General features: G+C 36.0%; 1 protein-coding gene and 2 long non-coding RNA genes across 3 annotated transcripts; 2 read left to right on the forward strand and 1 right to left on the reverse strand.

Moving 5' to 3' along the window:
* Positions 1-4,736: 4,736 nt before the first annotated feature.
* On the forward strand, positions 4,737-8,114 carry LOC111210237. Its single transcript, XR_007325068.1, has 4 exons — positions 4,737-5,408; positions 5,503-5,570; positions 5,778-7,371; positions 7,819-8,114. It is a non-coding gene; the product is annotated as an uncharacterized LOC111210237 (long non-coding RNA).
* Positions 8,115-8,166: 52 nt separating this feature from the next.
* LOC125588864 lies at positions 8,167-9,639 on the reverse strand. The gene is made up of 2 exons (XR_007325069.1): positions 8,619-9,639; positions 8,167-8,514 (listed from the first exon to the last, which is right to left on the reverse strand). It is a non-coding gene; the product is annotated as an uncharacterized LOC125588864 (long non-coding RNA).
* Positions 9,640-9,673: 34 nt separating this feature from the next.
* LOC106405496 (S-locus-specific glycoprotein S13-like) lies at positions 9,674-12,528 on the forward strand. The gene is made up of 2 exons (XM_048760777.1): positions 9,674-11,140; positions 12,273-12,528. Exons 1-2 carry the CDS (start codon positions 9,820-9,822, stop codon positions 12,287-12,289), a joined length of 1,338 nt encoding a protein of 445 aa, XP_048616734.1. The 5' UTR covers positions 9,674-9,819; the 3' UTR covers positions 12,290-12,528.
* Positions 12,529-12,754: the final 226 nt, after the last annotated feature.

The raw sequence follows: 12,754 nt of genomic DNA on the forward strand, positions 1-12,754 counted from the left end.
ACCACTTAATGAAGTGTTGATCTTTCCTTTTGTCTACGTCACTTGTGGATATACCAGGAAATGTTTCTTCGACTTGAGAAACAAATAGGCTGTAAAATCACATTTTATAGGAATGAATCTCTCGCAATTATATAATTAATTATACTTATATGTGTTTCGAAGTGTCAATATATGTTACCTTTCAAAAAAACGCATCAATGGATCCTCGAAATTGAGTAGAATATAGGTGTGTGCACTATGAGCGTTTGTTCACTCGACCACCAAACCTCTTTAGACTTCCCACCGAGTCGCCCAATCTGGCTAAAGATGTCTGGAACACCAGCAACTGCATATGTTGGCGCAACACCACCATCATCATATCTTCTTGGAGCTCTTCTCCGGGTACGTACTTTTGACGCAAAGTAGTACGATGTGAAGTGAGAAACTTCTTCCGTCAAACTTCCAGCAATTATAGAACCTTCAACTTTGGCGAGGTTCTTTGCTTTTCCCTTCAAATATTTCATGGCTCGCTCATACTGATACATCCATCCGTAATGTACAGGTCCACGAAGCAATGCCTCATATGGGAGGTGGACAGCTAGATGCTCCATGACGTCAAAAAATCCGGGAGGAAATATCTTCCCCAAGTTGCACAATAAGATGGGAATGTTCTCCTGAAGCTGTTCCACAACTTCTTCTTTAAGAGTGCGTGTACTCAGATTCCTGAAATGCTCCAATGCCTTTTATATTCCAAAAAAAATTAAACACATTGTTAGTCATATATTATTTTGCAAATTAGACCGTTATAAAATTATTGTGATATAATACACTACGTACCTGCAAGTGCTTCATGTATGTTTGTTGGAAGTAGCTCCGCAAATGCAAAGGGCAGTAGTCGTTGCATAAAGACATAACAATCATGACTCTTCATCCCGGAGAACTTTTGACCCTTTTCAACACATCTAGAGAGATTCAAAACATACCCATCGGAAAACTTCACTTCTGATGCCACCCAGTTGAACAACACCGACTTTTTTTCTGAAGATAATCTGAATATCGGAACGGAAACTTGTCCATTGCTTTTAATATGTAACTCGCTTCTTGAGCAAATATCCGGCAAGTCCAACCTCGATTTTATGTTGTCTTTTGTCTTCCCTGGGACATTCAATATTGTATTCATGATGTTCTCAAAGAAATTCTTCTCTATATGCATCACATCGAGGTTGTGACGCAGAAGAAGATCCTTCCAATATGGCAACTCCCAAAATATACTCTTCTTGTGCCAGTTGTGATGAACACCGTAAGAATCAGACATATTACGAGGGACATGCCAATTACCACCCCAACGAACTGTTTCGTTAGCTCCGTAGTAGTCGATTTGCGCTTCAATTTGTTCTCCAGTTAGATATGGAGGAGGAGTGTCTCTCACAACCCTTTTGTGCCTAAACAAATTCTTGTTTCTTCGGTAAGGATGGCCAATGGGAAGAAATCGACGGTGAAATCAAACCAACTTGTCTTCCTACCATTCTTCAGTTGAAACGCATTTGTCGTTCCATTACAATATGGACAAGCTAATCTCCCATGTGTAGTCCATCCAGACAACATCCCATAGGCAGGAAAATTACTTATGGTCCACAAAAGCATCGCTCGCATCGTAAAATTCGTCTTCGTTGAACAGTCATACGTCCTCACCCCTGTTGACCACAAATCCTTCAACTCTTTTATCAGTGGTTGTAGGAAAACATCCAGGGACCTTTTTGGATGGTTCGGACCAGGTATTAATATGGTCAAGAATAGCAACTCCCGTTGCATGCACATCTCTGGTGGCAAGCTGTATGGTGTAAGAAAGACTGGCCACAATGAATATTGTCTCCCTGACATTCCGAACGGACTAAATCCATCTGTGCATAGTCCGAGATACACATTCTGGCTATTGCTAGCGAAATCCAGATGTACTTTGTTGAAATGTTTCCAGGCTCTTGCATCTGATGGATGAGTCATCTCACCATCCGTCTGAGTATGCTGGGCATGCCATCTCATCTTTCCAGCAGTCTGCTTTGATTGATACAATCTTTTCAATTTGTCTGTAATTGGTAGGTACCACATCCTTTGGTACAGTACCCTATTACGTCCCCGTCCTTGCGGCCTGAATCGTGGCTTCTTGCAGAATCGACATTCTTCTAGCTTCTTATCATCTCCCCAATAGATCATTCAGTTGTCGATGCAAACATCTATCATCTCCGAAGGCAACCCAAGACTATAAACCAGTTTCTGAATCTCATAATAAGAATAAGGAGACACATTGTCTTCCGGCAAATACTCTTTAAACAAGTCTGCCCATTCGTTCATGCAACTTTCAGGTAGATTGTGATCAGTTTTAATATTCATAATTCTAGCAGCCAACGGCAATTTAGAGAGACCTTCTCTACAACCACTGTAAAGTGGTTGATTCGCCGCGTTTAACATTTCGTAAAACTTTTTTGCATCTATATTAGGTTCTTCATCTTCATCATGAGCTACGAATGCATCAGCTACCATATCATGAACCCTATCATAATCTACCATCTCCTCCTGATGGTAACTATGTTCATTATGCAAATGATGATCAACCGGTTCTTTTTCCTGAAAAATTGCTATTACTACTACTAGCTTCGTTCTGATCATAATTAAAACCTTCTCTATGTTGAAACCAGATATAGTAATTTGGCGTGAAACCTCTATTTATTAAATGCTTCCAAACATTTTCACGGTTTGCCAGTTTTGAATTGTTGCATTTCCGACAAGGACAGAACATCTTACCACTTTCTTGAGCGAGCGGTGTTGAATCTGCTTGATGCATAGATGTCTCCAGCCCCGCAAGGTATTCTTTCGTCACTCTCCCGTTAGCATCTCTATGCATATACATCCACTTCCGCAACTCGTAAATAGTCCCGGAGCCAGCCATTTTTTTTTCTTTCACGTTTTTTGTTGTTGGTGTGTTTAAAATGATGTTCAATCATCCATATTTATAGGAAATTTCGAATCTGATAGTTGTAATTTTCCTATGAATTTACGACGAAAATTAATTATGTGGGAAAAAAACGTGTAACACCTACAAAGTTGGTGGATTCAAAATTGCCTCGCTAAATATACATAAATTATTTTCTCGTAAATAACACGCGACGTTTACGTCGTATTTACGAGGAAATAGTATATCCTCGTAAAAGACACGTCAATTTACATCGATTTTACGACGAAACGCTTTTGTCGTTACTTTACGAGGAAATAACGATGACACTATTTTTCCACGTAAGTTTCTCGTAAAATCGACGTAAATTTACGAGGATTGTTTTTCCTCGTTAGGCTTCTGTTTTCTTGTAGTGGTTTAGTGTTTTTATTTAGAGTTTAGGATTTATCCTCGTTAAACTCATACAGTCAATTAAAAACATCAAGTTAAACAAACCAAGCCTCAAGTCTCGAACATCAAACCAGTTAAAAAACATCAAGTTAAACAAACCAAGCCTCAAGTCTCGAACATCAAGTTAAACATGAACTTTAAAACTCACGTACCACGTGCTTCCAAGCTCGAAGGTCGGAGAAAGGGTCTGCATGTAGAGCTCCCGTTCTGGCTGGGATAGCAGTGCGTTGAGAACATGCAACTGCTCTTCAGATAGTGTTGGTTCGACTGGAGGTGGGTCGAGATCAAGTTCCACAGCTTCCTTGATAGCTGCGACCTCGTCGAATCACAGCTTTAGAACAGATAGAAGAACAAGTTGTACAAGGCACTTGAACCAGTCGCAGAGAGAAACATAAAACACACAAACATTTGGGAAAATAATTCTTGCCTCTTTTTGGCTTTTCATTTGGTTTAAATAGAAGTACATAAACAAACGTGGAGTATCCACTACTAGAAAAAGGGAAATGGGAAAAGTGGAAGAGAAGTTACCTAAGTCCATTATTATAACTGAAACAAATTACTAAATTGACAAATTAAACAACTAACGACAACCTTTGATTATTTGTGGACTCATCATTCCTCACCTTCTGTACCCGAGGAGTTTTGAGCCTGAGAACTGGAGGAGGTGGGTTCAGACCATCGAGGTTGTGTCTGTTGACATGGTTGAGGAAGAGGCGCTGAAGCAGCTTTAGGGACAAGCTTGACTCTTTATATTGCTCCAAATAATATGAGCTACTGATGTCAAAAGCTTGGAAATCAACCGAGGAAGACGCGGAAAAAAAAACGATTTTACCTTGTGGAGCAGAAGAAACTCAGCCAAAAACTTGAGATTAGCGATAATCAACACCATGACTGATACACTAAAATTGAGTCTTGTCTGCTATCAAGTTAACAGTGATAGTTGTAATATTTATGACTCAATTCCAGAGAACCAGTAACACTTTATCTTTATGGGTTCAATGTCAAACTAAAACAATCGGGTGTTAAATAATAACGAGCCAAACAATTATTCAAGGTCTTGTGAATCGTGAGTCCAGAATTCGGCAAAATGATTATAGATCAACCCACTCTCGTGGTGTTTCTCCCTTCATCGATCAACTTCAAAGCCTAAGCTATCGCTTGGTTTAAACTCGATGAACGTTATAGATCGGATCCGATTCGTTCACAATGCATCCTAATATCTACTTTCGCATAGTTAGGAATGTAATGCTCATTTATGCCATGTGTAGCAACCTATAATATGTATAAGTTAAACCTGGATTCATACACTAAGTGATCAGATTAGCTTAAACATTAAGTGCAGCAATGTACGAAGACAGGTAGCTGCCGGCTGACGTCGTCTTCAGGGAATCGGACGCTTCCAATTTAGTAGTTGGAAACACAATGATGAGATAGTGAAGAACAGGCGAATATCTGGACTCTCTCTCTCTCGCCAGTTGCAAGTCGATTCAGACAACGTTTCTTTTACAGTTTCGGTTCCTTTTGTATGTGTCTTGAGAAAGTTTATGACTTTATTATGTATCAACCAACTGCTTATAGGAAAGAAGTGGAGAATGTGTGTTTACTCAAAGCAAAACAGAGTTTGTCTGAGGAGAATTATTATCAAAATCTCGTGCAATCTCGTTCCGTATTGAACGCGGCGAGTGATGGGTTTATAGAATTATTATCATCGACTAAAGTTGGGTCCTTTCATAGATAGTCTGATTGACTTTTGAAGATTGTAGCATTCTCAATTGGAAAGTTTCTGAAGGCTGTTGTTGACTTCATATTCCGATTTCAGCAAATTGCCGGCTTTTTAAGCTCAGGGTTGCTAAATTTAGGGTCTGTGATGTATGTTTTTGTTACTGCAGATTTTTGTGTTGGCTGAATCTGCGATGATACCTTGAGCTTATCTTTTCAGGGCAGAGGCAATTCCAATGGAGAAGAACAATGTGCGGCTTCAGATGAGACTGGTTCATAACAATTTTGCTTCGTTATTACTCATCTTGTTCGGGTGGTTTAATCTTTCTTTAATCTTTAGTAGTTCTATTTTATCTTAAAGTTGTAGTTCTTTTTCTTAGAACTTGTTTGTCACCTTGCTTGTACAGGTTCATTCTGATGGAACAACCTAAACATACCACGAACGAAAGGAAAACAACTATCAGTGAGTTCTATGGTAAGCAAACCTGTTACCATTGCTGGGAGATGTTATAGGCTATAACGTTCATGTCTTTAACTTAAGCTCTTTGTAGAAATAGCCATTCTCTTGAAAAGGATTCTCATTCTCAGTTACTTAGTAGATGCTGTTGGATGTTTTGACACAATACTTACAAACTCTGGAATCATGTCTCTAAATTTCAATATCATCGGCTTTGACTTTCAGGTGAATGTCCAGTGGTCATCCACTTGTTCCATATCCACGAATTCAAGGTTTAAGATTAAAAAAAAAACAGCTGAAGAGAAGAAAAAAAATTGATAGAAAAGGGAGACAGCAAGATTTTATTGTTTTGAAATCTAAAATGTAATTTAAAATTTGAATGTTTGATGTTCGTTGTTTAAAACGTCTTGCTTTAAACTAGTTTTAGAAAACTTGTCTAAAACATATTTACCACATGTTTAAAAATTATTTAAAAACTTCAATAATTTAAAACATGAGTCTGTTATATATATTATATCATTTATATACTAAGATGAATAAGACACCTAAAACATGTAAAACATATTTGAAACGTGTATATATATATTATCTTTTATATTTCTAAAGTTGATGATAATTTGATTTATCTAACCCTCCAAAAATCCTAAACTCTAAAACCCTAAACCCTAAGCTTTAAAACAACCTCTAAAACTCACATATTTTATTATTTTAATCTCACATTTTAAGTTTTATTCAAATTTTAATATTTAAAAAAAATTATTAAATATTGTCACCCTAAACCCTAAATATGTTTTTTATACCCTAAACATAAACTTCAAAACTTCAGTCCAATCTTAAACCTAAAGTCAAAATTTAATCATTTTAAAAATCTAATCTTAAATTCAAATTCTAAACTTCAAACACTAAATCTTAAATCTATACTCTACATCTAATACCCTACACGCCAAACTTAAACTCTACATACAAAATCATAAATCCAATCTTTACAAACTTATAATAGAAACTTAAAATTTAAATTCCAAATATATTCTAAAACTCAAATCACATACTTAATCCTAAATCTTAACCCTAACTCCTAAACCACATATCTCATTTTAATATATATCATAAAATATTAAATCTCAATTTTAAATAAATTATAATTCCGTAAATAATTTAAAATTTCAAATACAAAATTTAGATTTCAAATATTAAATTATGATATCAAAGTATTTAAATCTTAGATAATTTTTATAATAGCTATAAATAAATAAAAAGATAATTTGTATTATGTTTTTTGATCCATTGATTAATTTGAATCAAATGCCCAAAATCACTCTTGTATCTATCCTCATCCTTCTTTTCTATTAGTCGTTGTTGTTTATGGCATGGATCACCATCTGCACCATTGGATAATATTGAATCAACGCTTGAAATTAATTGTTCTTTATTCTTTTTTATTTTATTTTTTTCTGAGATCTACGAGCCAGGGAAGCAAGAGAGAGAAGAGACGGAGTTCGTAGAGAAAGGAGAAGAAGCGACGGCCGCTCGTCACCACACCACCATCGTTCGTTACCACCCCCACCATCGCCATCTCTCCCGTCCCCCATCGCTCGTCACCACCACCATCGCTTCTCCGATCCGTCTTCACCGGAGTCGCCACCACCACCGGTCACGCTCGTCATAACCACCATTGATCACTTCTCTGTCTCACATTCTCTCTGTGTTTTTTTTTGTTCTTATATGGTTTGATTCGAAGTTAAAGTTCGTTTCTTTAATTATGTGTGTTGCAGAAGTCCAAGAGGAATGAGTATGCCAAACTATCTCCTACGTTTGCAAGGTATTGTTTTACCTTGTCTGATTTGTTTTCTATCATTCTGTAATTTTCATGTGTTTGTTCGCTACATGCTCGTAAGAGACTCAGCTTGATCTTTGAAAAGTGCTCTGCTTTTTTCAATTTTAGTTAGAGACCAAGGTTTCAATTTTTGTTGCTGTTTGTTTGTGTCTCAGACTGTTTCGGTCAGGTTGATAAAGGGACTAATATTCTTGAAATTTATCGCAATCATTGTGATACTGATCACACTTGCTCGCATGATGCTGCTACTTGCTCTTTTTGGTTCTTTGCTGGAGAAATTGAAAGATTTGCGTTTAGCATCTGATCTCTCTTCTTTGTGTGTGTTTCTGCAAGTAAAAATGGTTTAGGGCTGTGTATGTACTTTTCATTCTGATGGGTTATTTGGGATTTAAAGTTTTTGACATTCTCATAGTTTCCATAAATTTTCAGCAGGTAACGTCACTTTCCCTTTATGAGTCCGTGCAATAAGCTTGAAGACAGAGGTGGATGGGACGAGCTTGCTGTGATGGGTGGGGCGGAGAGGCGTCAGATCTGAAGAAGCTGTGTAGTGGAGATGGCAGAGGAAGCTAGCGATGGTAGTGGTGGCGGCACTAAAAGATAGAGCACTAGAAGATAGGAGATGAATTTTAGGTTTAGAAATTTTAGGTTTAGTTAAAAATTTGGTTTAGTTTAATATCACATTCATAAATATGTAAACAATTTCAATATATAAAATTTAATTTAATTTATATTTTTCATAATTTTTTATTTTTTTATAATGAAAATAATTAACAAAAGTAATACGTCATTAAAATCAAACTAATAAATTTTAATAACATTTGTATCACGTTATTATAAATATTAAAAATTGCATAGCTATTAACGATATCGTTGTTTATTTAACTATAGTATACGACAGATCCGCTATCAAAAAGGTCAGACCTACGATAACGGGCGCTGTCAGAGCGTTTTAGGGAACGCTATTAAAACGAATTAATAACGTTTAACGCCAGCTATTAATACTCACATTTCCTGTAGTGGCGCTCCAATTGAAATCGGCTGGTCCATACAAGAATGGCTGGTCCGGCAAGAATTCTCCAAGTTTTACTTTTTTCTGCATACGTCCCAACCTCTCAATCTACTCCGGACCTGAAATGATTCGAAAAGGAATAGAAAGACTCGATCAAGATGTGAAAACACTTTAGAAGACATATATACAATGTGTCAAAAACACATATATCAAAGATCCGAACCGTTGCATCAAGACCAAGATAAAGCACTCCTCATACGCACAACTTCTTCAACATAACTAAGGCACTAGAGAAAAAAACTCCAACCAAAATGTCAGAAGCGCCAACACAAAACCAGTTTGGGATGATAATGAATCTCTTGATTAACCCTCATCCCAAGGTAAATAGAGACCTCAAAAAAGCCACAAGTGCAATCCATCCAACTTACCACAACAGCTCAAACTGAGTAACAAGCAAAACCAGAACGAAACCAACAAGAGAAGGACAAAGCAAAAACCAGAGCTTTGCAAGTCCAAATGCTAAAACAAACCCAAAACTCTACCAAATGCCACAAGAGACCACAAATGAGACCGGGGAGAGGTACCAAGAGATAATGCCTTCACGAGGATCAACCCAAATCTCGAAATCTGTTGTAACCAACTGTAGAATCAAGAATCTGTCTACTCTACTAGAGACGTCAAGCCTATATCTCCATCAGTAATTACACCAACCCGCTGGGAAGGAAGAAAGCCACCAAGGAAAGAAACCCATCAGAAATAGACGATGAAACACCCATCATTGAGATGGTAAGCCTAGATCGAGTTAACAACCATCAAAAAGAATCCCACGTTGGCACGGATCTAACTACGAACATAAGAAGTAAAAGCAAAAGAAAGAGGATTGGGACCTCTCCGGAGAGGCCCAGATCTGAAGCTTGAAAACTTGGCGGCAGAAAGAGAGAGACTGCGGACTAGGGCGAGCCAAGTTTAATTATGTGACATCATGATGATTATTAGCTTTTGTTTCCTCTAGTCCAGCTATCGTTTAATCTTCCATGATCGTTAGACTAAATAGTACGAAAGTTTTCAATATACATTGAATGTATCGAATTATACTATTGAGACCACCATACTTGCGGAATACCATATGCTATGTGTTTTCTTAACGAAAACTACTCCATATGCAATGTTGGCAGCATGAGAACTAATAACGTGTAGATATAAAAGTAGTTGACGAATGATACAAGTTTGTGGAAGTGAATAAATCGATGGGATGAAAAAGTCATGGACTATGGAACACAACATTTTGCTTGCCTGCTAGGATCGACAAAATAATTTAATTTCGAATTTTCTTGCAAAGTAACTTAGGATGTATATATATGTATGCAAGTGAGGACAAAAACTAACAACAAGAAAAAAAGAAAGAAAGAAAGTGGTGGGGAAAGATGAAAGGGGTACAGAACATTTACCACCATTCGTACACCTTCTCGTTCTTGCTAGTCTTCCTTGTCTTGATTCTATTTCATCCTGCCCTTTCGATCTATGTCAACACTTTGTCGTCTTCGGAGTCTCTCACAATCTCGAGCAATAGAACACTTGTATCTCCCGGTGGAGTCTTCGAGCTTGGTTTCTTCAAAACCTTGGAACGCTCGCGATGGTATCTCGGAATATGGTATAAAAAGGTCCCCTGGAAAACCTACGCATGGGTCGCAAACAGAGACAACCCTCTCTCCAATTCCATTGGAACCCTCAAAATCTCTGGTAACAATCTTGTCTTGCTAGGTCAGTCTAATAACACTGTTTGGTCGACAAATATTACTAGAGGAAATGTGAGATCTCCAGTGATAGCAGAGCTTCTTCCCAACGGTAATTTTGTAATGAGACACTCCAACAACAAAGACTCAAGTGGATTCTTGTGGCAGAGTTTCGATTTTCCGACAGATACTTTACTTCCGGATATGAAACTAGGTTACGATCTCAAAACAGGGCGCAACAGGTTCCTTACATCGTGGAAAAGTTCAGATGATCCCTCAAGCGGGAATTTCGCGTACAAACTCGACCTTCGAAGGGGATTGCCTGAGTTTATTCTTATAAATACATTTTTGAATCAAAGTGTTGAAACGCAAAGGAGCGGTCCTTGGAATGGAATGGAGTTTAGTGGCATACCGGAGGTGCAAGGATTAAATTACATGGTTTACAATTATACGGAGAACAGTGAGGAGATCGCTTACTCGTTCCATATGACCAACCAAAGCATCTACTCCAGATTGACAATCAGTGAGTTGACACTCGATCGATTCACGTGGATCCCGCCATCATGGGGATGGAGCCTGTTCTGGACTTTACCAATGGACGTGTGCGATCCGCTTTACTTATGTGGATCTTATTCTTACTGTGACCTAATTACTTCACCTAACTGTAACTGTATTAGAGGGTTCGTTCCCAAGAACCCGCAGCAGTGGGACTTGAGAGACGGAACACAGGGGTGTGTGAGGACGACGCAGATGAGCTGTAGTGGAGATGGGTTTTTGCGGCTAAACAATATGAATTTGCCGGATACTAAGACGGCGACTGTGGATCGGACAATTGATTTGAAAAAATGTGAAGAGAGGTGTCTAAGTGATTGTAACTGTACATCGTTTGCTATTGCGGATGTTCGAAACGGCGGATTGGGTTGTGTGTTTTGGACCGGAGAGCTCGTTGCGATCAGGAAATACGCCGTCGGTGGTCAAGATCTATACGTCAGATTGAATGCTGCTGATCTAGGTTAGTTTATTCTCTTAAAACTAAACACATCGGATATCCTATGTGTCATCAATAATTTATACTTTTGTTCGGATGAGGAAGTCTCCCTATTTTTTTCGATCCAAATATTTGACATGTCTTAAACATCTTTTCTACTTTCTTTTTTTTTTTTAACAACAAAATCTTTTCTACTTTCTATGAATTTGTTAAGTTAAAAAGTTTTAAAGTGCGAAATATAAAACTGATTAACGGGAAGGCTGAATAAAATTTCCAATCCAAGTTGTTTTTGTTTTACTCTATAAATTTTTAAAATAACTAAAATTAAATTAATTGTATAGAAAAATATATTCAATAAAATTATAAATTTTGTGTTACATATATAATTTGTTTTGAAATACAAATTTAGGAAATAGTACTTGCACATACTTTAGCATTGAACAATACCTGCTTAAATAAGAGTTTAAAATTAATCATTTTAAACATTTATTCCAAAATTCAAATAATAAATGTGAGCCATTCATCCAAATAAGTAATTAAACAAAAAGCTAGTTAATAGAATAAAATAGTATAATTTGACAGTTACATAGAAACATATTGATAGCTAATCATCCCATAGAAAATCTTTTCTACTTTCTTTATTTTTAACAACAAAATCTTTTCTACTTTCTATGAATTTGTTAAGTTAAAAAGTTTTCAAGTGCGAAATATAAAACTGATTAATGGGAAGGCTGAATAAAATTTCCAATCCAAGTTGTTTTTGTTTTACTCTATAAATTTTTAGAATAACTAAAATTAAATTAATTGTATATAAAAATATATTCAATAAAATTATAAACTTTGTGTTACATATATAGTTTGTTTTGAAATGCAAAGGAAATAGTACTTGCACATACTTTAGCATTGAACAAAACTGCTTAAATAAGAGTTTAAAATTAATCATTTTAGACATTAATTTCAAAATTCAAATAATAAATGTGAGCCATTCATCCAAATAAGTAATTATACAAAAAGCATTAGTTAATAGAATAAAATAGTATAATTGTACAGTTACATAGAAACATATTGATAGCTAATCATCCCATTGATAGTGTATGCGTCTAAAAATGGATATCAATATTATTGTGACATTACAAGCGTACGTATTTATTTGCAGGCACATGCACCGGTTAACTCTAATAAGGAAGAGGCATAAAATATAGTAGCTGAATAATAAAAGTGCGGGTCTACACCGAGGTTGTAGCAGAATAGCCGAATCAATACATTGCAGTGGTATTATTATAAGACTAAGCGACATATTCATGTACGCATATAAACATTTATAAAATAATCAAATTTTAATTAATGAATGCGTTGTTTCCACATGTTGATCAGTTTTAAATCATTTATAATTTATATATATGAAAAATAAATATAATATTATGTTGTTATTTCAATTTAATATGTGATTTAATATATAACAATTTAGAATGGTTCATTTTTTTGGAATAATAGATTATATATAATTTTAAACTAAATCATAATTCATTTTGAATCTAAATAGATGAAAATCATATTATTTTAAATTATTTTAAATCATATTTAGTTCTATTCATCCTATTAGTTTATAAATAGATTTTATTACAATCTAATTACACT

This window comes from Brassica napus, chromosome C6 (assembly GCF_020379485.1).
Source record: "Brassica napus cultivar Da-Ae chromosome C6, Da-Ae, whole genome shotgun sequence".
Lineage (NCBI taxonomy): Eukaryota > Viridiplantae > Streptophyta > Magnoliopsida > Brassicales > Brassicaceae > Brassica > Brassica napus.